The sequence below is a fragment of the Anas acuta genome, chromosome 2 (assembly GCF_963932015.1).
Source record: "Anas acuta chromosome 2, bAnaAcu1.1, whole genome shotgun sequence".
In the NCBI taxonomy this organism is placed as follows: Eukaryota; Metazoa; Chordata; class Aves; order Anseriformes; family Anatidae; genus Anas; species Anas acuta.
The window spans coordinates 19,809,754-19,836,979 of NC_088980.1; the positions used below are offsets into that span (position 1 = coordinate 19,809,754).

The 27,226-nt window shown below is 37.3% G+C and overlaps 1 protein-coding gene across 2 annotated transcripts in view; it reads left to right on the plus strand.

Moving 5' to 3' along the window:
- The window catches only part of NEBL (nebulette), a 255,761-nt gene that overhangs the window by 66,504 nt on the left and 162,031 nt on the right, over nt 1-27,226 (plus strand). For both annotated transcript variants that reach the window (XM_068673772.1, XM_068673773.1), the window contains exon 3: nt 7,472-7,556. In XM_068673772.1, the coding sequence (XP_068529873.1) occupies nt 7,472-7,556 (85 nt within the window). The remainder of the gene's footprint in view (nt 1-7,471; nt 7,557-27,226) is intronic.

Sequence of the window (27,226 nt, forward strand, 5' to 3'; positions counted from 1 at the left end):
AAAATCCTACACCAGATGGTTGTGGTGTTTACTACCCCTAGAATTTTCCTTTGTGAACGTTGCAGTGCCATGCCTATATTTTTCCAATATTTGTATGGTGAATGCAGTTTTTATCTTATGTATTTTGTTTGTTAATATCATGATGTTTGATGTAAACACATCTTTTGAAATCCTTGTTGGTCAATGTTTTAAGAAGTCACTTCTAGCGTGTCTTAAACTGCTGCTGCTGGGTGGGCTTTTCATGTCCTTCATCAGTCATGACAAAGCTTGACTTGCCATACAAGCACAGAGAGAGTCGGTCATTGTAAGTCTGACAGGCTGAGGTAATGATGACTTTTCATTAAAAGTGCCTTGTTGTGTATGAAGGATAGGAATAGATGAGGTGTGGTTTTGGAACATAGGGAAGGAATGTTGTTTAAGCAACTGTAGTTGTAAAGGTGCTGTTTCATGTAATAAATACAGTGTTCCTTTTGGTAAGGAAATGGTTAAATAAATCACCTATATAGTCTTTGACACATTTCACTGAATCAAAAAAGATTCTGTTAACCAAGGAAGATTTATGGAAATGATTCGAGTATATATACACCTATTATTAGAAATCAGGTGATGAAATGACAGTATGTGGAAGAAAGGAAATTACAAAACATTCCCCTGTAAACCCAGCAGGATTTGGTAGTCTTGATATGTAAGGTGGGAATCCTTGCAGTTGGCCATGTACAGAGATGGTGGCTTGTGGTAAGCAGAGAAAGCATTTATATGAGTAATTTTTTGGCATAAAAGTTCTTACTACTTGAAAAAAAAATCAGAATTAGGGGATAAAAAAGTGCACACAACACATAAGGGCAGAATTTAGATCCTACTTGCATATTTCAGTGTCATGCTGCTTGAGATGCCGATTCATTGCTGGTAGAGTAATTGATAGAAAATTTAGGAAATTTGTAAGTAAATTTGTCACTGCTGGAGGCATGAATTATACTCCAGTCAACCCTAGAATTTGAGCAAACCAGCTCTGTACAGGTGTCATAAATATACAGCACGTCAGGACTATGCTGAAGTAACCAAGCATTTGGACCTGTGTGGAGCATACTGCTTTTGTGGCATCTCTGTGTCATATTACTGGGGTTCTTAAAAGAGATGCTGAAGGGATAAAACAGCATCAGCCATAACAGCTGTGGATCTTGGTATGTGTTAGCTTACCAGGCTAGATCTGCTGCTGTAAATCAGCAAGTGAAGGTACTGAGAAACTCTGCTTTAGACTGTGATTTTTCCTGCTTGCATTTATGGGGTTTTGTTTCATGGATATTTTGAAAGAAATAGTAACAGTCACGCCATGGGGAAGTATTTGGAAATTTTGAGGTATCAGCCTTTCGATGTGTCACTGGTGATCGCTTAAAATATTAGAAAACAAAGGTTTCTTACAAACCTATGGAGCTTTCTGTGTATAGGTAATATATTAACCCAGGTGAGCTTTAAACTCACTGCCTGTAATCCCGGTAGCAGTCTAGCACTGGCAAATGATACAAGGTGTGTGCCTTTTTCGTTGAGAGGTTTCCAGTGTTCTGCAGATTTTGCTGTTGCAGTCACGTCTTTGTTTTTCACTTTGTGTTGCCAGAGCTCCCTCTTCCTTCCCTGAACTTTTTGATCCTCTGTGGATCCTGCTCCAATAGTTCTCACTTTTTAATCTGCTGTCAGTGTCCATTAATAGGGGTTCCCACATAGCTCAGGGCTTTCAGTGTGATAGGAAGATTCATTTATTTCCCCCAAGCATTGGCATCTGAGGAATTATCAATATAGCTGAGGAATAGCTATATTGAAATGAAATTTTTTGAAAAGTTAGAGCTTGGCTCCGGTGAAAATTCTGGGAATTCTGCTATTAAAGTCCATGGTGCTGGGCTTGTAGTTTTTTTCCCCCTAAATCTGGAGGCCAGCTGGCTGCACTAAACCATTTCTTTTTGTCATATGGCAAGGTTCTTAAACGTGACCTGCGTATCCCTTCTGTTGTATTTTTAAAGATTTCTTTAAGTAGTCCACTCCTGTGATTTCAGATGTTCTTCATCATATGCCTTGCATTTGCTGAGACAGCCATTCTACTACTTTGACGCAGTCGTATTTCTGTATGGAATTTCAAATTGTAAGAGCCATGAAATTTGATATTAGGACTGGCTATTCAATTTTTTATGCTGTTTGCTCTGAAATGTAGACACCATTTTTCTGCCTTGCTGTCTTTTGTTAAAAGCTTAATTTTTTCAGCCTCTAGCTGGAGGACAGTAAGACACTGTTTCTTGGGGCCAAATACAGTCAGAATATTTAATGTGGTCCCTAACCCTAACCTTTCTAGGAAGCCCTAGATATGAGTCTCTGTGAAAAGGTATCAAATGCGAGGCTGGTAACACAAAGCTGTGCAACATGGGTTTGGTTCTACAGTAGAGTGATACGTGGCCCTTCACTTGCTCCAGAAGTGAGGATTGCGAGGGTTGACTTACCCCAACGAGCAGATAGAATATCCTTGCTAACATTTTTTTTGTGGACATCCCTCTCTTCTAAATCTCCTGCAAACCAATCCAAACTCACCTCTCTAGGGGAATTTTCTCATAAGCATGAACTTGTATTTAATGGGCATACTGGAACAACTGTCTCTTCTACTTCAAATAAGAAATACAGATGCACAAATTAAGTATGTCAAAAAGCAATTCCTTGAACAATAGAAGATGAAGAGAGGAAAATTATTTTCTAAAGCAAATGAATCACAGCCAGAGTGCCTATTCTTCATACAGCAGGGTAGATGCCAGAAGCCACAAAGAATTTTGTCCTTTGTGGAGAGCTGTCAAACCTTCCTTGCCTGCCTTGTTGCCTGAGTTCTGCAGTACCAAAACTGTGTTACCCACTACTTAGATTATTCCTAATCCAAAAGACTTTATAATATTATAAAGCTAAATGATCTTGTACAGAAAGTTCAAAACAAAACAGAAAACCCAGAGAAATCCCTCTCAGAGTTTCAGAGGAGGAAGTGCAACTGAACAAGAAGGTTGAAGCAAGAAGTCAGCTGTGGGCAAGGTTTCCCTGCTGCTGCTGCATTTTTTTTTTTTTTTCTTGCTATAGCACATCTTACATTTCTTTCTGTGCAATGGCATGGTTTCAAGGTAAGGAGTGGAAAGCAGTCCCTTGAGTCTTCAAACCTGGGGGTAAGCTGCCAGTTTAAACACTTACTGGCTGAGGAGAGCTTAATATCTTGTCTCCTTTTTCTAGGTAAATTATTTCTTCTCATGTCTCCTGTATGAAAGTTAATTGCTGCTTTGTGTTTCTCCTCTGTGTTTTTGTGCTGAATTCAGAAAACACACAGCAGTCTGTGTGTTTTTTGTAATTCTTGTAATATTGGTTTAATTTCATTTTGTTAATTTTCATTTTTTTAAAATTTTTTATTTTTTCCAGTCTGCATTACTGCAACTGAAAACAAGTGCTTTTTTTTTTTTTTTTTCTTCTTAACCTCCTTGTCCTCTACAGTTGACTTGAAATAGAAGAACTAGAAACAAAAATAAGGAGAGGACAGGTATAGCCTGATGTGACAGACAGTGATGGTAATTGGTATTCTGAAAAGATTTGATAGAGCTGTCCCTCTTCTTAGCGGAAGGGAAATAGTTTTCATTTGTGTAGCTTGTGGATATTCTCTGTTTGAAAGATATCACAATTTGTACATTGTGGACAATTTAGAATAGATATTCTAGGGGAAGAGATAACCTGACAGAAATCTAGTTAAGTGTTGTAATTCTGTAACTGTGACAGCTAACATTACAGTTAGAAAATACACTCACAAAAAATCTCTTAGTCATATCTTAAATGTTGGGTAAATCAGAATAAGCAAGAACGAGGCACGAACATGTTAATTTCAGAACAGAATTGAATTTATCTCAGACTTTGAATCTGACCTTTTTCAGAACAGGGAAAGCTGAATCTTCATCCCATTATCTCTCAGAACATATTTTTATTCCTTTTGTTGGTTTGAAAGTGTAGAAAAGCTGATGAAAGCCTAACAAGTAGTTGGGAAATTTTCTATGATTCATCAGTGGAAAAGCTAAGAAACTTTCCTAGGTAATTTTCTGAATTCTTGAAGGTTTTGCTATTATTGTTTCCAAATCTCAAAAGTGAAGGTGCTTTCTCATACAGTCAGAGATTGAGTTGTGATTTAATTTATTTATCAGGCTGTGCAGCAGAAGCTAGCAGTGCAGTACATAGCAGAAGCACCATCATGTATATACTGATTTGTTCTGGACCTTCTTGTATAGGTCTTTATACAGGATTAATCCTAATAGCATTAGTGTGGTAAGACATATTGCTAAGTAGACTTAGACTAGTAACAAAGACTTAAAACAAACAAACAAAATCCTTTGGACACTGCTATTAAGCAGCTGGCATGACATCAACCTCTTTAAGCAATTCTCAGCTTTTTCCTCAGACGTCACCTCAGACAAAGGGAAACTGAGCAACTGCTTACCAGGGGCTGTGAGCCCTGTGAGTTCAAGGCTGTTGCCATCCATTTACTCACCCTATTCAGGCCATTCTAATGAAATGTGGTATAGTCTTAATCTGATAGTTAAGAAGCAGATTCGATCATTTTAACATTTGTGTTCATCAAACCTTCTATTCAGTCAAAATTGTGCAGTGTTACAATGCATCATAGATAGCTTTCATATAATATCTTAATTACTGATATTTTTAGTGATTCTGAAGACACAGTGTCAGTAAGCTTAAAACATATGTGAATGCTGAAGATGGGATTTAAATTTAATACTAGTGTTTTTAATGGTTTGGAGGCAAGAATTTCCATAAATTAGAAGGATGCATATAAAACCGTGTCTTTCTGGTTGATAAACCATGTGGGTGGTTTCATAAATCAGCTACAGCTAAAATGACAGCCCATAGTGGAATACTTTGCTAATTTAATTTTGCTAAATGATTCTTTTTTTAATCACAGTAATACATTGTGATAAATGGTTAATATGATCAGTTTAAAGGCTGATTTTAATTTCAGCAGTTTTTTCATTTTGTCATGAATACTATTTATTTACTTCCATGTTCAAGTGTAAATACTTTTCATTGATATAATCAGTTTTCACTGTCATTTGAAGCATACTAAAGCACCACTTGTTCAAGACAAAGAATACCTTTTCCACTTGAAATATGGAGCTACTGTTTCTAAAATAAGTAACAATCTTAGATAACATCAGTGCCCAAGTGATTTGCTCTGATTGTTGAAATACTTGTGAGTTTCTGAATACTAATTGTGGAACAAACCATTTGATTTGCAAATGATCAGAGATAAAAGCTGGTGTAGGATAGGGACAAAGTATACTCCCATATGCTTCAGAATAAAGATGAGGATAATTTGGGAGCCTAGCTTTACAGAAACACCTTTGCTGCTGTTGCCAGCAGGTTCTGAGGGCTGTGACTTGGACACCTGTCTCAGTGTTACCCATGGATTCACAAGGGGACTATATACGGATATCTGAGAGGCTGCCTTTCCTTACACTGCGCACTCTTCATTGCCACAATTTTCCTTGGATATCAGCAAACCCTGACTGTGAGGTGGCTCATTGCCTTCTCCATCTGTCCATTGCTGCTTTCCAAATGGAGCTCATGGCCCTCCTTGTGGCCAGTCTGGCGTTTGTCTTTCTCTTCTATACCAAATGAGGAAGGATGAGGGAAGAGGTGAAATAAAGGGGAAGAAAACTTCACTTCTGCAAGTATCTGCCTCTTTGAAGGCATTCAGCACTTTCTTGTACTGATAACATTTGCTTCATGCAAGTGCTGATTCCAGTTTATGCCCTCAGCAAAGCCCAGTCCTGTCTCCTCATGTGCTGCTGGAGCTGTGACTGAGCCATTCAGCTCCCTGGCACCACCTGGCCATGGGGAGCCGCTGGTCTGAGAAGGGAGAAAGACAGGCAGCAGCCTCCTTCAACATATACATGGGCTGAATGAAACACTGCTTCCTGTGGCCTGAGCTACAGCTTAGGTGGGCTTGGGAGGACTGTAGCTGCAGAAGAATTGGCTGGATTGTGTCATGACTGGGATTTTATTTTTCTGGTTTTCAGTGATGTTGGCTATTCCAGACAAATGACTAATAGGTGGGAATGTATTTCACCTTAAATTTTTAAACGTGCAGTGTCATTAGTCCTCCATCTGTCAGATAAAAATTAACTATGAAACCACACACTTCATGGAAATAAGACTTGTAAATGGAAAATGAAACTTACAGTTTTGATTGAAAATATATATAATCTTTGCAAAGCAGAGAAATTTTCTGATGGAGCTGTAGAGACTGAACAAGTTTCCGAAAGAACACATTAGAGAGAAACATTTCCATGGGCAAACTCAAGGTTAATACTGCATGTCCTCAGTCTTTTGACTCTTACTTACTGCTTACTCCCTCTGCAGATATTAAGCTGTAAATGTTATTGTGTCTAAAATGCTATGCCTGTTTTGTTTTACCTCTGAAATGTTAGAGGCACAAATGGATTAGCTGACAGACATGAGAAGCTGTGAGTAGTAACTGAATGCGTGAGTGCCTCACATAATTGTAAGCTGAATCTTTTGGTTTGAGGCTGAAGGTTCTGGAAATAAATTAGTAAGAATCAGTTTCATTAAAATGTTTCTGCCTCATGTTGTCTTTTGGGATAGCCTGTCTACTGTTGTTATTTCCTTCTTTTGTTGGTCTTTCCTATAAGATAGCTTTTGGTTTGGCAGTAAGGTTACAGGATAAATCTATGAAAATGAATAAATCATAGTTCTGTAAATGAAATCTAAGTATGATGACTAGGGTCTTACTATTAAAGATGTCTAAAATGCCAAAGAAAATAGTAGGAATGTGTTGAAGTGGTGTAAAACTTCAAATCAAAAAAGAGATGACTAATAGATTGCAGTCCTGAGCCATTGCAATCTTTGGTAGTAGATATGATTTTTCTTTTATATACAACAGTGTATCAACACATTTACCATTAAAGTGTTTGACCTTCTGTACCTGGATTGTCGGTATAACCTGTCTTGATCCCTCAGGTTTCTGCACTAATGGATTTAAGACACCATGCTACTCCATCTGTACTCATTTATGGAACTTTTGAATTTATATACACCACTTATATTTTAAGGCATTCTACTTCAGTCTTCATTCATCACATGACTATACCAAGAAAGGGCAGTTAAACATACTTTTGTTCACTTTATTGAAAACAAATTTTGTCCTGTTGGTCTCAATAGACAGCAGCCAGGATGATGGGTGGTATTTAGACTTATTACAGGAACTCATTCCTGTTGTGTTTGCAAGGCATGACTGACACAATATTTTTAGACTAAATACTTCTATCACAAATTCAGTAAACTCTGAAATAGTTCTATACAGTCTAGGAAACAGTGCTGGGATGCGTTTGACTTTCTATCATGTGTAAATATTTACTCTTTGGCTTTGTGCTTCTTGTTTTAGACATTACCCAAAGCAGTCCTTCACTACAGTGGCTGATACACCAGAAAATCTTCGCCTGAAGCAACAGAGTGAATTGCAGAGTCAGGTAAATCAAGTAATTCTCGTGTTTCATTATTGGATTACCAGCCCCACCTCTCTGTAGTTTTTGGAAGTAGTATTAATTTCTTCATACTGATATGTAGTAGCACTCTAACAGGAAGTAATATTTGTAGGTCAAAATAACACTATAAAATTTAGGGTTTTATGTCCAATCTCACTTAGGCTAGTTATCATGCAATTGTAACTCCATTGATGTCACTGAAATCTCTCATTTTCAATAGTATTTGAAGTATCTCTTTAAGTACTTTTTAATGTTTGAAATTTAATAGCTGAACCCAGAGAGTTCATTTGCCTTAGACGAACTGTCACTTTTAGCTTACATCAAACTTCAAAGCTGTGTGATTAGCAAACAATTAATTTGTCATTAGCAAACATCTAGAAGCCTGACTGAGTGATCCATTTATGGATCTATTATGTCCTGGTGAACTCAGATATGAAGCGTTCTGTAAGCCAGATGTGATAAAAAATTTATAAATAGAAACTTACCTAAACTAATAAAATATTGAAATTAAATGGTAAAAAGTGGAGAAAAAAAAAAAAAAAAGCAATGAAGACTTGTTACCCAAACATCACGTTTGCTTATGACTGTAATCCAGTAGTCCACAATATACATTTTAAATTGATATTAATTCCTTAGTATTTGATCTTTTCCCCCTAAAATATCTCTTTTCTGGTGTTTCACTTTTGATATTGGAAATTGGCCTGGCTATGGCCAAATCACAATTGGTAATACTTGATTCCATTTTATTTGGTGAAAGTTAACTGTTTCTATTGTGGCTTTACTCTGGATTTAGTTGCAATCTCTCATTATAAATTGATAATTACTATTGTCTATTAATGCAATAAAGCCTGGGGCGTAAAACAGACAGGAGGCATTAAGGACTTTCTTGTTTGAGAACTTTGTAGATTAATGGGTGACGTTGAAGGACTGCTAAAGAGAAATGTCAGCACAGATATTTAGCACAATATAAATTTTTAAAAAATCTTTACCTTTTGCCATTGTGGTTGTTGATCTTAAGGTTAAGCAAAATTTGTTCGTGCTGAAATTCTACCATCAAGAAGAAGGAGAGTTTTTTGGATTTCTGTGGATTATAGAGTGGAGTTTACTTCACTGTTTTGTAGTTCGGTGGTTCCATGTACCATAGTTTACATTGTGTTAACAGGAATGTGTAAGCTATATTTTGTAAAAGTCTGTTTAAAATAATATAAACTTTAAGTCTACTCTTTTCCTAGTGGTTTGAAGAAAAATGATTGGATTCAGGAGAATAGTAACATTTCACTGCTCTTTCTGTCAGTTTTTCAGTGGATTGTCTTGTGTGTTTGAGCACAAGTGTGCATACATATACAGATGGATATATACAAATCTCAGGCAAAAACTTAAAGTAATTGGATGTATGCTTTGCCCTTGTCTATCTCTGTGCTTATATCCAGAATACCATGTACACCATAGGTGAGTTTGCCTGATGGGGCTTTATAAGGATTCAGCTACAGGAGCTATGCTCTAATTTGAGGACAGATCTCCAGTGATATGTGGAGAGGAAGAGAAGCTGTCTGACTTACTCCCAGCTGTTTCAGCTGTCTTTGGAGCAGGGAATTTTCAGGGAATTATGGAGTTCAACTCATAGGTACCAGTTTGAATTAAAACTTAGGTAGTAAGGGCTGTGTCATATCCCAATACATAATGGTCGAGGGAGGTGATTGTCCCGCTCTACTCTGCGCTGGTGCGGCCTCACCTTGAGTACTGTGTGCAGTTCTGGGCACCACAGTATAAAAAGGACATGAAACTGTTGGAGAGTGTCCAGAGGAGTGCTACGAAGATGGTGAAAGGCCTGGAGGGGAAGATGTACGAGGAACGGCTGAGGGCACTGGGCCTGTTCAGCCTGGAGAAGAGGAGGCTGAGGGGAGACCTCATCGCAGTCTACAACTTCCTCGTAAGGGGGTGTCGAGAGGCAGGAGACCTTTTCTCCCTTAACATCAGCGACAGGACCCGCGGGAACGGGGTTAAGCTGAGGCAGGGGAAGTTTAGGCTTGACATCAGGAGGGTGTTCTTCACAGAGAGAGTGGTTGCACACTGGAACAGGCTCCCCAGGGAAGTGGTCACTGCACCGAGCCTGACTGAATTTAAGAAGAGATTGGCCTGTGCACTTAGTCACATGGTCTGAACTTTTGGGTAGACCTGTGCGGTGTCAAGAGTTGGACTTGATGATCCTTAAGGGTCCCTTCCAACTCAGGATATTCTATGATTCTATGATAATGGGCTTAGTACATCTAGGTATCTCACACTTTCCAAACTCACTTGTATCTATTTTATCTTGGCTAAATGTTGCATAAGACAAGGAGAGTTGTCTGCTTCTGGAGCCCACAGGAGAAACTGTTTTTCCTACCCTATTTGAAACATGGTGACATGGTGCTTTGTGGAAGGAAACTTGTATTGGTGTTGTTCTCTGTTGATAAGTTGTTGTTGACTAGGTCTGTTGTTCTAGGTCTGGATAAACAGTACCTTCATCAATGAGAAACTTGGAATTTGTTTATGTATAAACTTGCTGAAACTGTTCCCATTGCACTGGCATAAAATGTTCAATAAGAATCTACTCAAAACTTTGAGATGGGGAAAAAACCCTTAATTTCTGAAAGGTGCCTCTTTAGGTAGTGAAAGATTAGCAAATATAGTACTAAATTACAGTGGAACTACTATGATCTACTTGGAAGAAAGTCCGTGACATTTCTGAACATCATTTGCATCCTTGGTATTCCATGTTGTTTTAATGCTGAAATTAAGATCCAAGGACTTTCTATATTCTAGTTTAAATCTTGCCACAAAATTGTAACTTCTGATTAATTTTTTAAAATACTTTGAAGAGTTGAAGAGTATAAGGACAGAGAAAGTGCCATCCTGAATCAGCCCTATTGGCTGTTTTGTCCATTGTCCTACCTTAAGCTTTACAGAGAAAGTAGCAAGACTCCCAGCTGAAACAGATGTTTGAGATATAATTTTACATTGTTCAGGTCTCCTTCTACTACAGTGCTACGCAGTAGAAAAAAGTGTGTACATGATTCAAGAAAAGTGTTTCCTATGAAACCAAAGCTGGCTGGATAGAATCACATTATTACTACCTTCCAATATTCATCAGAGCTGCTTGAATCTCCTGCCAATGTAGTGACAATTTGGGACTGAACAAATTCTGTGTTAGGTAATGTAAAAATTACATTAACTTCCGAGTAAAAAGAAATACTTTCCTACAGTAATAGCTGCTTTCTAGTTTCTAAGTAAACATTTTTAAGGCTTTTAATTTTTGAAGAGGCACAACCCTGGACTCCAAACATCTTTTAAAAATCCATAGCTTTAGAGGTATTGTTTATCCTAAATAGCTAAGCAGGAGGAATTGGTAAAGAAATACCATTAAATCTTGTATAACCTAAAAGATGCATGTTTTTGTAAATTTGTTGTTTTGATTTTCATTTAAGCAGCAATTGACAGCATTTTAAGTTGCAGTCCTGGGTCCTCTATCAAGAATCCATTAAGGTCAGCATCAGTTGCCAACCTGTCATGCTGACATAACATGACAAGAGCAAAACAAACAAAACCAAAGCATTGTTTTCTGGAGGAGTCGATAGAAAATGGATTGCTCTTTAGAACACTTGAAAAATTATGTTGTTAAGAAGTCAAAAGGCTACATTTAAAAGCTTTACAGGGAATGTTTTCCTTCTATACAGTATAATTTCAGAGTATTTTTCCTCTAGCTTGTTGCTTCCATGGGATTTCATTCAACTCTGTAGTTTGAAGGAGAGACAAATGCAGTTTAGGAGAGGCTGGAAGTGCTTTACCATCCTGAAAAACTACCCCATTCAGTGTGCCTTCTCTCTGAATAAAAATTAGTTTTAAAATCTTCTAAATAAAGAGCATATACAGGGATACAGTGTCTCAACCAACATTTATGCCTCTCTGAAGAAAAATCCCTACCTTTAGGGGTAGGGGGTTAGTTAGTGTGCAGTCTTATTCCACAGCATACAATGGATCCTTTTCTTGTGCACTTGCCTCTCCTGGATGAGCTCAAGTACAGAAGTTTCCAATCAGCCATTTCCCCTCTGCTATGTTTACTTAAGAATCGCCTTCCTGTACCTTCTTTGGCTCGCCTTAGCTACTGATCTCTCTAACTTTATAACAGTATAAATTGCTCCCCAGTCTTTAGTTCTTGTCTGTGGCAATGCTGTGTAGATCAAAAGCAGCGATTCCAGTTCAACTTGCAGAAACAGAGATGTTCTGCAGTGGTTCTTGGCAGGGAGGGTATTGAAGTGTCGGATCAAAGGGAGGGCTAAGGTTTAAGGTGGATTCTCATACTCTAGCGCTTCCTGAGAAAACCTACTTTGTAAGTCTTGAGAAATGTGACAGAAAATCACAGGTACCATCCTACTGCCTTCCTGTCTTAATCTCTGCTGACACAGCCTGAGATTGCAGTCCTTGGAAGCTCGCAGCATATTTTTTCCATCTGAGAGAAAATACTCATACTTCTTTCATGATGAATCTTGGGATTGGTCATGTTCCTGAGCAACCTGTAGTTTACTGCTTTGAGCAGGGGGAGCAACTGAATGGTTCCCAGTAGTCCCGTCTAATCTCAGCTATTCTCTGAGATTCCTCTCTGTCCTGTTCTTCCTTGTTTCTTCATTTCTGTGTTCTCCTTTCTGCCTCTCCATTCCAAAAATATGTGCTAGAAAACTTCCAAGTAGATTCTTTTTATTAACTCTTTTCCATGAAATTTTAAATGCTTTTTCAATTTATGTACTTTTATGAAGTCTTTGGAATGAATTGCTACAGGGAATGCTATAGGGGAACAAAATGCTGTATAGATTACTAAAGCAGACATTTATTGGATTTCCTGGGGTACTCTGAGTTAGCTAATTGGGGAAGTTGTGGAGAAAACAGCTCTTGGAGCTTGACAGAGATGGGATTTTTCCAGAAAGCCATCAAATACAGGTTATTTATCTGCTTCTCTCTTCACTTGTCCAAGGGTCTGAACCCAATCTGCTCTATGTGTATGAAGAGAATAAAAGGAGTACAGTCTTCTCGGTTCTCTTCTCTCACTGTTGGGTGTGAGTGGCAAGTCCTGGACAAGTTGATGGGGTTTGTGCACTACAATAATCCCAGAGTGCCTGCAGGAGTTTCTGCCACACTCCCTTGTGAGCTCACAGCAGCATTTTGTAAATTGTGCTCACCCACCAAATGTGATTTTCTCAACTTGCGGTTTGTTCATCTTCTCCTCTGAAGACTGTTTAAGTGACTTGTGTTATCTGCATGAGTCAAAGACATAAAGATTATTCTTGATGTGAATAATACATAGCTCAACAAGAGTGCAGCAGGCAGAATGGATTTTTGTCTTCTGGAAAAATGGTTGTCGCCTTTTCTGATTGTTATTTTGCTGAATGGGTGAGGGATTTTGGCTACATCCTGTCTGTACTGGACTGGCTTCTGGGCTTCTGTTACAGAAGAGACAGTCAAGCGCTACTGCATATCTACCCTGTTTTTTTTTTTTTTTTTTTTTTTCCCTCACTTGCAGTTACTAGATGAGCTATAAGATTCAGGATGTGAAAGTAGTGCTTCCTCTTCTCTCCAGTCCGTTGCTCCTCACTGTCACAGGGGCTGGACCAGCAAGTGAAGAAAACAGTTGTAACGCTGTGGTCAGGAGACACCAGAAGCAAAGCCACCAAGTGGTGTGAAGTACTATAAAAGCTGATAAACAGATTGGGAGGCTGAGAGGGATTTTCTGTGCAGAATACATTAACTTGGTTTTATGTTAGTGGCACACTGGTCTTGTATTGAAATTCTTTTAATTTCACAGGTGGAATTACAAGTCTTCTGTTGAGATATAAGATAAAATCATGGACTTCTTTTTGAAGTAGAAAAGAAATAGAAAGGCTTGCTTAAACTTTGTATGATCATGGAATCATAGAATGGTTTGGGTTGGAAGGGACCTTAAAGATCACCCAGTTCCAACCCCCGGCCATGGGCAGGGACACCTCCCACCAGACCAGGTTGCCCAAAGCCCCATCCAGCCTGGCCTTGAACACCTCCAGGGATGGGGCATCCACAGCTTCTCTGGGCAGCCTGTGCCAGGGCTTCACCACTCTCATAGTGAAGAATATCTTCCTCATATCCAACCTAAACCTACTCTCTTTTAGTTCAGAGACATTCCTCCCATCTTATCCCTACACTCCCTGACCAAGAGTGCCTCCTCAGCTGTTCTGTAGGCCCCCTTTAGGTACTGAAAGGCTGCTATAAGGTCTCCTCAGAGCCTTCTCTTCTCCAGGCTGAACAATACCAAGTCCCTTAGCCAGTGTTCATAGGAGAGGTGCTCCAGCCCTCTTTGTGTCATCTTTGTGACTTCCTCTGGACTCAATCCAGCAGGTCCATGTCCTACTTGTGCTGGGGGACCCAGAGCTGAACACAGTACTCCAGGTGGGGTCTCACTAGATTAGATTGTCTTAAGACTTAAATATGTTGATTCCTGGTCTTGGTACTACATATATATATATATATATATATATATATATATATATATATATATATATATTTTATTTATTTATTTTTATTTTTATATTTATATTTTTTATATTTATTATTATTTTATATATATATATATTTTTATTTTATTATAATTTTATTTTATTTTTTTATATTTATTATTATTTTATATATATATATATATATTTTTTTTTTCCCTGGTATATCCAATTGCAATTTCCTAGTCAGTGTAAAAGAAGTTGCTTATATAGTAGCATTTTTTTTATTGTTTTTTCCTTGTGTTTAAAAAAAAATAAAAAAAAATATATATTTTTCTTACAATGTTGAGGGCTGACTATTCTTTCATCTATTTTCTTTTTGGGTCAGATAATGCCTTGAAGATCAGTAGGATAAGCTATGTGAATAAAAGCAGTAAATTCTCTTTCTTTTTTTCTGAACCTATCTTCTTTTGTATATCTGCGTTATATCTAATGGCACAACTACAGGCTTCAGTGCATGTGCAAAACAACTGCTTTAGACCATTTGTTTTGTAGCATTTCTTTATTTCTCTGCAAAAATTCTGCAAAGATAATCATGGGAAAAACACATGGGGAAGCAAATATGAATATGAATATGAATGCTTGCAAAACATTCAGACGAAACTTTAGACAGACACACATATGAGCATATATGGAAAATGTCCACCTACCTAACCTAAGCTTTTTGCTATTGATTTGATGATAGGAAAGCCAGCAATTTTTTTATTAGTGCTTGGCCTGTTGCTGCTATCCGTAATGATTTGAAAACCTGAATTTGACAGGAGGAAATCAGAACTCTATTTAAGAGCAAAAAAATCTGCAGAGACTCAGAAGCAAGCAGTGCAAAGAGTTCCTGCTGCCCACAAAATTAGGAAGTCTGTAAAATACTTGGTAATAGGAGAAAAATCACTTTTCCCTTTGCCAAGACTCAGAAGTAGGATGCAAAAAATATGAATATGATGAGATGTATTTTTCTAGCATATGCTGATGTAAAAAGTTATACATTGTCTCTTTCACATCTTTTTTTCGATGTACTGTACATATAGTATAACTGTAAAAAGTGAAGGGATAATGCATTTAAGAGAAATACAGATAATTTTTGTGCTAGGATGAGGGCAAGAGTGGTCATGATTGTTAAATAGAGTACTTATTGAGCAAAAGCATTTTTATAGACTTTCTCATGACATTGAATCAATGTAGAGCAAGTAGGACATCCTTAATAGAAAATCTTAGGATCAATAAAATCGAAAGTGACCTCTAGTTATACAATAGAATTATTAGAAAAGGGACAAAAGGGAGCCACAGAATTCATAGCTCTTATTTCTAAGTTTAGTTGTAAAATTTTTAACTGAATCAGCACTAGTAGTGAAATTTTTGTGACTTTTTAGGGGGACAATGAATATAAATATTAATTTAACTATTAAAATGTTATCAGAATTGCTATGGTAAAAAAAAGCATTTAATCTCTTACAGTCTAATCTTAAAAAAAAATCTTTTTTTTTTCTTTTTTTTTTTTTTTTCCTGGGTGGGGAGGGAATGGGTAAATTCACTGAGCTTTGACCATACTGACATGTATGTTCTTTTCCTTATGTGTTGACAAATTTCCCTACTGGTTCTCTTGAACTTATTTTTTGCTTTTGATTTTTGGAACTAGATCTTTTGCTAATGGTTGATCTGTTCAATTCTGTTGCAGGAAATGGGATGCTGTGATTCTTGTTATTTATGTTTTTGTTGCATTACTGCATGAAATTTAAACTGAAATGAAGGAAACATGCTTACAGTTACAGAGAATTTAATATTAAGAACAGAATAATCTTCCTAAATGAGGCATCCATGGACTGCAAATCAGATGCTGAGGACATATCTGTATACCTAAAAGAGGGACAGGAAGAAATTCCTTGTCCCAAAGACAGCAGCGTGTACTGTTTTTTGTCCATATTGTGTGTGGCTTCTTTCCCTTAGAGTTTTCTGGTTTTGTTCAAAACACGTAGCACTTGGTACTGGGCCCATGGAATACTCCTCTCTATATAATGGGTATATATCTCCTCTCTATATAATGGGTATATATCTTTTTCCAGTTCACGTTTAGTGCCAGGGCTATATACTAGCTCAGCAGTGGTATTTGAAGCATGAACCATAGAATGGTTTGGGTTGGAAGGGACCTTAAAGACCATCCAGTACCAACCCCCCTGCCATAGGCAGGGACACCTCCTGCTACACCGGGTTGCCCAAAACTCCATCCAGCCTGGCCTTGAACACTTCCAGGGATGGGGCATCCACAGCTTCTTTGGGCAACCTGTTAGTGCATCACCACCCTCAGAGTGAAGAATTTCCTCCTAACCTCTAATCTAAATGTTGCCTCTTCTAGTTTAAAACCATTCTCCCTTGTCCTGTCATTATCTGATTGAGCAAAAAGTCACTCTTCATCTCTTTTATAAGCCCCCTTTAAGTACTGAAAAGTTATGAAATGAAACTGAGCATCTGTGAAACATCATGGCACATGGGATGCTTGGGGGGTCAGCATTCTCTTTGCTGTGTGGAAGGGCTCTGCAGGTTGAAGAGAGCAAGACTGGTGCAGACCTGTCCATGCTGTCTCTCGGAAGTGGCCCCTCTACTGAAGAGTACACTGGTCTCACTTTGGGAATGGCAGTACTGCAGAGCTAGGGAACAAACAGCCCTGTGGGAAAACAAGGTACCAGTACTGAGTTTGCTCCCTTGCCCTCTCTTATTTCGCAGTCACTGTAGCGAGAAACTCTGTTGAAGGCAGAAAATGAGGCCACATCACTTTTTTTCTCCTTTCTGGGCTTCACATCTGTGTCTTTCAGGTGCTGCCATGTTTAATCAGAGGGGGTCCATGTAGTCTCACTTCCTTTTGCTGACACTGCCATTTTTTCCTGAAACACTTCATGTGTATTTTGACTAGAAAGAGGAAACTTGACTAAATGGGTGACTGGTGTGATCCAGTGGTGGGTATTGGTAATGTCAGCATTAAAAAGAAGGACCGTCTGCCTTTACTTATTCACCCCAGGATGGAGAAAGGAATTTTCAGGAGGGTTTTTTTAGTCAATGCACTAAATTAGGAGAATTTGTTTTATTTTCTCAATGTTGCCACTGTCACCCTCCAGGATGTTCTTGGTCTTTGCCCTACGCTTGCATTTGTGTAATGGAGGGGATAAATTATGTCTTTTTTTCCACAGCACACTGCAGTGGCTGACATATTTAATAATTTGTAAGTGGCATATGAGTATTTTGGTTAATATCCTTTCATCCAAAGTAAAAGCTCAACGTTTTCTTTTCCAGTGTGAGATGATAACAATGAATTCTTCGTACATCAAAGCACTGGATTAACCCATTTGGCATTTTCACATTGTGACAATTAATGGCTTCCATTTAGCTCCTCATTTTAGACTCTCATCTTTTCAGAAGTACTGACCTGTTTCTTACCAAAGAATGAAGCTGGTCATCCGTCTTGTTATAATGAAACCAATTTTTTTGTTCATCCCTAGTAATTTCTTCTCAAAGTTCAGAGAATCTGGACTGAAAATTTCTAGAGGCAAGGTTAATTCTGCCCTTCATTTTTTCTTGTCCTTATTTTCATGTCCTTACATTAATGTGTTGAAAGAATGTGATTAATGACTATATTTCTCTTAACTGTATTGGTTCTTTGAAAATGTTTTGAAGTTGGTTCTTAACCCCTTGTGAAGTTTTCCTCCCCAAGGAAGAGCCTCTTTTACTCTTCAGATATATATATATATTTTTCTGATGGTTCTATAAACTCAACCTGCCAGTTTTGCTAGTTCGAGGCACTCTTAAACGTGCTCATTGCTGTGTTGATTTGCAGATGCTCATGGTTCTCTTTCATGTGAGAAATCAAACTGATAGAGTTCATGTATATGAGTTTATCTGTAGATTAAGAGGTCAAATTCTACTTCAACATACCTCTGGAAATGGCCTCAAATCTGTGTTTGTCCCGTAGTTGAATATATATATATATATATATATATATATATATATATATATATATATATTTTTTTTTTTTTCTGGCATGCAACAAACGTTGCATATTTTCTATTGTGGTGGGATATGTAGAATTATAGAACAGAATTTCTGTGAGCATGATTATATCCTTTTATTTGATGCAGTTATTTCTTTTTTTCCCCACAGAGTGCATGCACTCTTTAGATCTATATTAGAAAAAAAGGAAAATATTGATTTACCCATAGACTTCTCCCATGTGATTAACTGTGATGTATGTCTGTTTCTGAAGAGCCTTAATAACTATGCATTTTGTTTAGCAGTTACTTGTCTCTGCTAAAGAATTTTAGATTGTTAAAGATTTCTGAATAATACTTGAGGGTTGCTGTTTGTTTTGTTTTGTTTTTGTTTTTGTTTTTTAACCCAACACCCTTTCCCCCAAGTATAAGAAAGAAAAGTCTATGCAGATGTGTATAGTTACTTTGTGAAAATCTGCTGTTCCCATTGGGTGCATTGGCACCCTTTAAATCCATTATTAATTCTGTTTTTAGTCAACATTTGTTCTGGAGATGTCCTTAACAAAGCCACCAGCAAAGCTGCTTAATAGGAGAAATCCAAGCCCAGTGAGTGTGTCACACACTTTTAATTGGAAGTGTTAAAAAATAAAAGCTTTAAACAAATGAAAAGACAAAAATAAAACTTTTGCCTTAGTGGAAATTCATAAAATGAACAAACAAAATTTCTCTTTTTTTCCACATTCCCCATCAAAATGTAGCAGGTTGGTCTGGGTTTTGCGTAGCCACAGAAAGGCTTTGTTTGCTCCATTAAGAGATGCTTTTTGCACTTTGAAGCTTTGTGGATCTTTGTCTGCTTGTCTTTCTTTGACCTTGTTTTCAGTTCTTGATTATTTCTGACTGTGTAGTTTGAGCTGCCTGATAACAGTGCAGGGAACACTCAGCACAGCACTGTGTGACTGTGAGAAGGAGAAGGTAGAAACCAGCCTCGGCTTGCGTGGCTGTACAAGGCCGAAACAACGCATGGATCAGAAATTGCATGGTATTAGGCCTTAAAGAGTATTTGGAAGAAGAAAGGCAAAAGGGTTCCTGGGCAGTCCTACCCCTTGACCCCAATAAAAGGCCATGAGTATTCGTCAGCATTTTAGTTGGTCATTTTCCTGATGCTTAGGTTACTTATTGATGGGGCTGTTTTAGATCCAAGAAATATATTGTCCTTCTGATTTATTCTCAGATGGAGCAGGGACCATTCAGAGTTCAATGATTTCTTGTAACTGCTGCCTTGCAGGATGGATTGAGGTCTGTTCGGGGTGATAGTTTGTCAGGTAGTGCTATGCTTGCAGAAGATTATGTTGATTGGCTTTCAAGTGAAAGGGTCATGAAAGAAAAGAGAAAGGAAAAAGACTAGGATTAGTCTAATGTTTAACCTTGTCCAAACCAAAGTGACTGGAAGAAAATGCAAAATGCTCTCATTGCACAAAAAGTTAGAGCTTTGAAGATATTTCGTGGAAACCCTATTTTTGGCCAGAAAAAAAAAAAAAAGATAGAATCTGCCTGGAGCACAGTTTTATTATTTTTCCAGTAGCTTAGTAATCTGTAAATTTTGAAGGGCAAAACACATAAGCTGTTTTAATTAAGAAAAAAAATATACTGTAGCCTGCTTCCTCTTCTGTTTCTTTGGCACTGAATGCCCAAATCAGAAACCCAAATTAAAAATACTAATTTTGATATCAAGGACTAAAATGTACATATTTTGTATTTATATAAACTTACAGTTCAGTTCAATTTTATATTTAATCCTTTATGTACAAATATATCTGTATTTAGTATACACATGGTAAATCTCTTATGAATCCAAAATAGTCAAATTCCACTTGAATGAAAGTAATTTTACTGGGTGAAATTAAGCATCCCCATCTTGTTCATTTACTTATTTATTTTAAGTCTAGGTAAATTTCTCTAAAGGTTTAAAAGAAAAGATTAAACTGTGGATGAAGCTAGCACTTATGTATCAAGAACAGTGCTCATTTTTTGCAATGTATGATGACTTTTTAATAGTGTAATATAATTCTCAGTAAATGATTTGTTTATATAAACTTAAATGTGATAGCAAGGTCAGGAGAATGATAGAAGTTGCTCAGTCCTGCCAAGAAGGGAGTAATAGAGATAAGTTTATTGAGCATGGGATGCTCCAGTGCCTGTGTGATAAGGCAGGAATGTGAACAGCCATCGCAGAGGCAGGTCGAGCACATGGCACAGCACGGTTTGAGATAAACTTGAAGTGGGATACGTGGCTTGTGTCAATTGAAGTAAATTGTTTTGATTCCTGTATAAGAAGGGAATCAAAAAATCAAGTAATGGTGAATTTGACTCGACTTGTAGCTTTCTGCTGTGTTTTTGTGTTGTATGCCCTTACACTGTTGGGATGAGCACATTAATGCTGCACCTTGTGAACACTGCAGTCTTTGCTACTAGCCTGAACCCATGGTCACTCCTGATGCAATAAAATAAGCAGCAGTCTCCTGATCCTGCTGCTGCCATCTCCAAGATGACAGCACCTACTGCAACAGAAACTGCTCATCCTTTCCCATCCTTTCGAATTTAACTCACTTCGTCAGTTAAATTCCCTCCTTTTCCAGTGCCTCATCCCATCTAGCAGTCCTTAAGGCCATCTATCTCTTTTAACATTTTTTTCTACTTTGCATTAGCTCTGCTTTGCATTCCAGGCTGCCAGGCTCTTAAATACAGTTATGTGCTACCATAATGCAAGAGTTTGGGATCCTCTCAATAATACATGGATTGTGTGCCCAGGAATTGGAATATTTTGAAATGAGTGATACCAATCAAAAATGAAGCTGTCACCCTAGCAGGCTGTCAGCAGGGTGTGGCACCAGGGACAGCAGTTGCTGACTGGAGAAGTGGAGGGAATGTGGAGAGCAGGCAAAAAGGGAGGACCAGTGGTAAAACACTGTGCTCAAGGCAAAGCCTCAGTTCAGATGGAGTTTAGAGGAGCTTTCAGCACATGGAGAGTTGTGCTGTGCAGAACATCTGGCTGTCGTCCATCTGGAGTTCAGCTCTGAATGAGTTATAGTTACAACTACGCATTTATTGATGATGGGTTAAGTTAGTAGATGAAAATTTTAAAATTCCCTCTGTTTTTGTAAATGCTGTCTTTTTTTGGCATGTTAATATGACCTGGATGAATCAAGATGTCTAAAATAGGTTAGTGCCCCTAAAAATATCTGTCCATTAACTATGAATAAGTGTCAAATGAATCTCTTGGCTGAAGCCTTCTGAAGTAGGGTGGAATCCAAGAATCTCTTATTACATAGAAGGCAATATATGAGCACTAAATGACACAATAATCAATCAAAATTTGGCTTTGCCAAGGGACTGTAGTCAAGAAAAAAGAATAGAAAGAGAGGGTGCATCAGAAGTCTAGTGAAAAGTCCATCTGCTGTCCTGAACCAGTAAGTAGTGGAGAGTTACGCTTGTCGTCTTACCTTGTAGCACCCTGTAGAACATTCTTGTAACCCAAAGCATGGTGAGGGGGTCAAACAAAACCTTTTCATTTTATGTTCTACCTCTGCTTCTTCCTTCTGCTTAAAAAGAGTGGGAAGACACTTCCTGGTGACCACAGGTATTGAAGGTATTTATTTTAAATAGCACAGGATGTGCAGGCATAAACAATCTGGTCTCTCCCTCTTTTGGAGGAAAGGTTCCCACCTGCTTCTAGTGAGTTGAGGAATGGATGTTTATAAATGTTCTTAATAGGCTTCTCTATTTAATTTTTCTTTAGACTGTTTAATGGCAAGTGATTTGACATAGGCATCAGTTCTTGGAGCATTTAAGTGTTTCTAATTCATTACTTCTGTCTATTTTTAAGAAAATTGTGTTTTACTAGTTAAGAAGGCCCCAACATACATAAACTCTTAATTAATTTTGTTACTGAGCTCTAATTTGAGCTTTATATCTCCTTGATGAACAAAGTTTCTCTAGATCAGAAGTACAACGATTAGAGGACTATGGCTTTTGTTTTGGCAATAGTGAACAATTCTAAAGATTAACATTTGCATTTTATTACTCTTCTGAGAAACCAAATTGTTTAGTTTTCTGATTATGACTCTTATCGAATTTTTGTCAGCTCTTGTAAGCTTTAAGCAATTTAAGATCTACTGCAGCAATGTTACAGAGACCAACACTGCCAAAACTCACTGCTGATTTTAAGTGTGACTGGCAACATAAAGAGGAAGATGTAGGCTAAGATAATATGAGAGATTAGGTATATCTTCAGATATAATGAAAAAGAGATTTGTCCAATGAGTTATTATCTATAAATCTCGGACCTGATGCAGTTAAAATGGAGAAGTTTTTTTTTTTTTTTTTTTTTTTTTTTTTTTTTTTTGGCTAGAATGAAGAGTTTCATTAACAGGCAGATTTGTTTCTAACAAATGCTGACGGAAGGCCATATTTATTTAAAAACAATCTACTTTTTATTTTTCATTAATTTTCCTCTGCTTCAAAATTTTGTGTGCATCACTGATTATGAGAATTAAAATTTGGAGCTTTACTGAAAGCAGAGGAAAACACTACTTTGCTGAAACTTGCTGATGGTGTTAAGTCCCAGAAGGAACTTCCTCTACTTGATGCAGTCACATCTCTAGATGCTTGGGAACTGGCAGCAGTGTAGATGCTGTTATAGCATGGGTCTTCATCTAAGTGGATTTATTCAGCTAAGTAGTTTGTATTTCAAAGGCAATTAAATAGCAATACTTAAGTATCTTGGATATTTCTCTATAATACTGTATTAAACAATGCAGAAATTTGGTCTGTAAATAAATTGTGTGCAGAAACCTTCACTTGAAATCATAGTTAAGTGACCAAAATCAAAATATAAGATAGGAATTTTCTCATATTAATGGATATTTGTTTTACATGAGAATTTGTTTCCACTTGTATGCTGATTTGATTACATGTCTCTCAGAAATACAGAACCAAAGAAAGTGAAGTAAATACTTTGTTGTGCCAGTTGGCTATTAAATGATAAATACTGGTTCTGTAAGGAAAAAAAACAAAACAAAACAAAAAAAGATTTGTAGATTTACACTGGAATAATACTTTTAGGGAAAAAAGTTACCAAATATAATCCCAGGGTTAAACTGAACATTTATCAATGATGTTGCTTTACAAATAAATAGACCATTTCCTTTCTGTAATATTCAGGATGACAGCAGTAAGTTATTCATCTGCAAACTCTGTTTCTTTTCTGAATAGATGTCTAAGATTCATTGTGTTTTCCAGGCTGATTCATGTTCTCTATGTAAATGGTTGAATAGCTGGCAGTTGTTTCTACCTTGGTAATGAGCTACAACAGCAATACAGAGATGTCCATCTAAGGGAAAAGACATATTCTTCACCTCGGAAAGGAAAGGTTGAGAAAATGTATTTCCTGTTTGATATTTTACTTGCAAGAGCAGATCAGAAAGAAACATGTGACTTACAATTGGTTTATGTCAATTTTATCTTCCTTTGCTTATCAGGATTTTCTTTGAGGTATGTGTTCTTTGCATCAGAAATGAAACAAATATTAATAACTGTCCCAATCCTGATTTGGAAATAAATTACTGTAGCACATTATTTCTTAAGGGTATTTGCTTTGTGTACATTTCAATTTTCTTTGGAATGTATGCTGTTGAAAAATAAGGGTTATTGCCCTAGTTCTTTCGTACCTCACTTTCAATTAAATCTGATTTCTGTTACCATAGCATTGCCTGTTCGTATGCCACTCAGTCCAGTGCTGGTCATTTGTGAACATTTTCCATTTGACTGTATGGCTTAATGACAAATTTCCAAATTGACAGCCTCTGTCCAGTATTTTGGGTCTGTGTGGGGGGGTGGTTAAGCAGCTGTTTTTTACAACTGATGCAATTGCTAATACGTTTCCTATTCATGAAGGCAGACTTCTATTCAGTACCCCTGGGGACTGTAAACATCATTTTTATCATGTTGGAACTAGAGGCTCTGTCAGCCCAGTGAAGTTGTTCTCAATTAGTATGAGGCATTCTGGTTCAGGAGGGAATAAGTGCTCCCGTTCAAGCCCATTTTTCTTTGAGTGTTGCCTTCACTGATTTCCAGCTGTTACTGTGAAGCTTTGGGGAGCTAATGGGGTTCATCGGAAACATCTATCTCAAAAGCAAACGCATGAGTCAGTGTCTAGTTGAATGACTGGAAATTCTCATGAAAAAAAAAAGGTTAATACTCATTTAGCTAATATTTCAATGTATATGGCCATCTTGACCATCTTTTACAGTCCAGTAATTAAAGAAAATTAAGTTGAATGTTTCTTATTTGCGTTAATGTTGGAACAGTTTATTGCCAATTCTTGAATTTTATGAATTAGTGCAAATGAAAAAAATCCAAAAAGGTAAAGTAATATGCGTGGAGCCCTATACAATAATGACACATCATAATGCACTACCAGTAACTCCAGTACATGCAGGGGAACTTAAAATATTATAAATTAAGAACAGAGTCTTTCTTATACTGAAGTTCACTGTTTGTCCCTTTGTTTAATGTGTTGAGATTACAATCCTGTTGTGGATTTTATTTATTTTATTTTTTATTTTTTTATTTTTTTATTTTTTTCACTGAGGTCTAAATTCATATAATGCTTCTCGAGTACCATCATCCTATTCTCTAGTAGAGGTCATTGAGGCCTAAAGGCTCATTATAAGACTTCCTTACATTCTGATATAACTTCAGTTTTTCCTCTTTTGAAGCAGCTGCAGTTGTCCTCATGGCTGCCAGAGGTAGCACAGCACCTTGCTTTGATCCTTTTGGATTGTTGCGAGGGGCTGAGAAGCATTGCCCCTTGCTGACTTCCCCCTCCCCCCGAAAGCCTTTCTGAAAATCCAGTGCACCTGAAAGCTCAGCTCCAGGTCACTAACTGATATATTTTCAGAACTATTACTTTTTCTTCCAGGAAATTAGTTTTGCTGACAATCCTCTTGTGTGGCTGCATTACAATCCCAGCTCTGATTTTTCTTGCAGAAGACTTCCCCCACCAGTCACGTTCACAGTGCCAGAGCTAACCCCATGTTCCCAGATGTCCAGTTTGTATTCTACCTGTGCCTCTGTTAGAGTTGCCCCTAGAAAGCAGGCCGTCTTCTTGCCTGTGTACTTTATATCCCCTACCCATTGCTTTTGGCACAATCATGGGTCCCAATAAAATGCTAAAACGTAGGCTAAATAGTTCCTGGCTGTGGCCAAAAAGCTTGTTAGTTATCACTTGCAAACCTGACTGAGAGACAAAAGCCTATTTTGACATATCTGAGATTTCTGTGCATCTCTCTCACTCATTGGAACAACAAATAACGTCAATCTTTTCATGCTCTGCTATAATTTAGCCTTGTGTTTTTTTGCATCAGAGAAGCAATTCATACCATCCCATACCAAAGTTTTAGACTTCTGTTTCCTGATTTCACACTCTGTCTTTTCCTTGTTTTCAATTATTAGTGATGACAACAGCAAATCTGAAGCAGGAGCACTTCTTGCTATCTGTGTGCTCACTCTCTGTTTTTGGGAACTTTTTCTACTGAAATGAGTTAAATTTATCTCCAAAACCATAATAATTCTGTTGCTACTTAAAGTGATCCTTTTTCACAGCTGTACATCTTTCCAGAGCCTCTCTCTACCCAGGCTGAGGTGGTATTTGAATTTCTTGTACCAGAATCTCTGCTCACAGTAACACAACTGATTAAAGCCTACATGCCCATAACTTTCCAGAACTCCAGCTTACAGATTGGAAGGTGAAGCACTGCATGTAGAGCAGCCAAATACTCAGTCTGACCTAATGGCAAGACCATGACTATCTATTAAGACGACCTGAATTTCAGCTTAGGCTACCTTTTACTTTTCTGTTGAAACACCTAGTTATTGGAAACTGCCTGAAAGCTACAGAATCCGAATACCTTAAAGTATTCAGTTTATATGATACTCATTTAGGAAAATGGAAAGTAGGAAACTGACAAAGATTGTATTTCTTTGCTTGTATTCTACCAGCTATCCTTTTTGCTGGTGGCAAAAAAGATCTACTGAAATAAAAATGATGTTTGGTAATCTTAATGTTGCCAGAAATGAAATGTTAGATAAGATTTTCTTTTATCCTTACTCTTTTATGTTCTGATTTCTGAACAAAAAAGTCAGTTTTCCCAAGTGCCTAGAACACATTTATTTTCATTACAACTAGAGCAGCTAAATATTTAAATCAGTCCTAGGGACTCAAATGATTAAGTTGCTTTATGAGACTCAGTCTTCTAAGTCACACAATAGCTTTTTGAACAGCATATTCAGCCCTAAGGTCGTCATTCAAAAATCAAAAATCCAGACCAATTTTGTTAAGAATTGTTTTAATTGTCTCATTCCACAATTTTTGTACAAGTTGGCCTCTGGATTTGGTTAATTTGAAGTAAAAAACAGTATTAAGATAACTGCTACATAAATTGCCAGTGTCATATTTTTCACAAAATCAGATATTTAGCTTGGGGTTGGTGAGGTCTTTAAATGAATACTCTCCTTTCAGTACTGTTGCTCTCTTCAATTCTCCCAACTAACTCTCTATAGAACAAAAAGGAGCTATACCAATTCATTATACCAATTCATAATACATTCTTTCAATGGAAAAGCAAAGGATTGAAGCTGAATATGCATTTATGTAATTCTGCTGAATATGACTTTTTTTTTCCTGATTTGATGTAGCCCACATATCAGGATAAGCAAGGTTGAAAATAAAATTTGGTTATTTAGCAATTAAAATTTGCTTTGGTAGAACACCTAGAACAAATCCGTTAAATTTGGTCACACTTCTGAACTATCAAAGAAGCTGAAAATAGCTTATGAAAATTTTGTGGTGGAACTTATGACAGGACTAGTATGTTCTCTAAAACGAGGTCTATAACTGTCAACATTTTTTTTTTTATATGGCCTGTGGAGGGGAACAACTACATTTGGGAAAGTTGATAGGTGTATCCAAATGCTGTTCATGTGTTTAGGAAGAAATACTACTTACCAGCTTCCATATGCAAACAGTCTAGCTGCACAGCTTCAGTGAAGTTCAATTGCAGCCCTCTAGTAC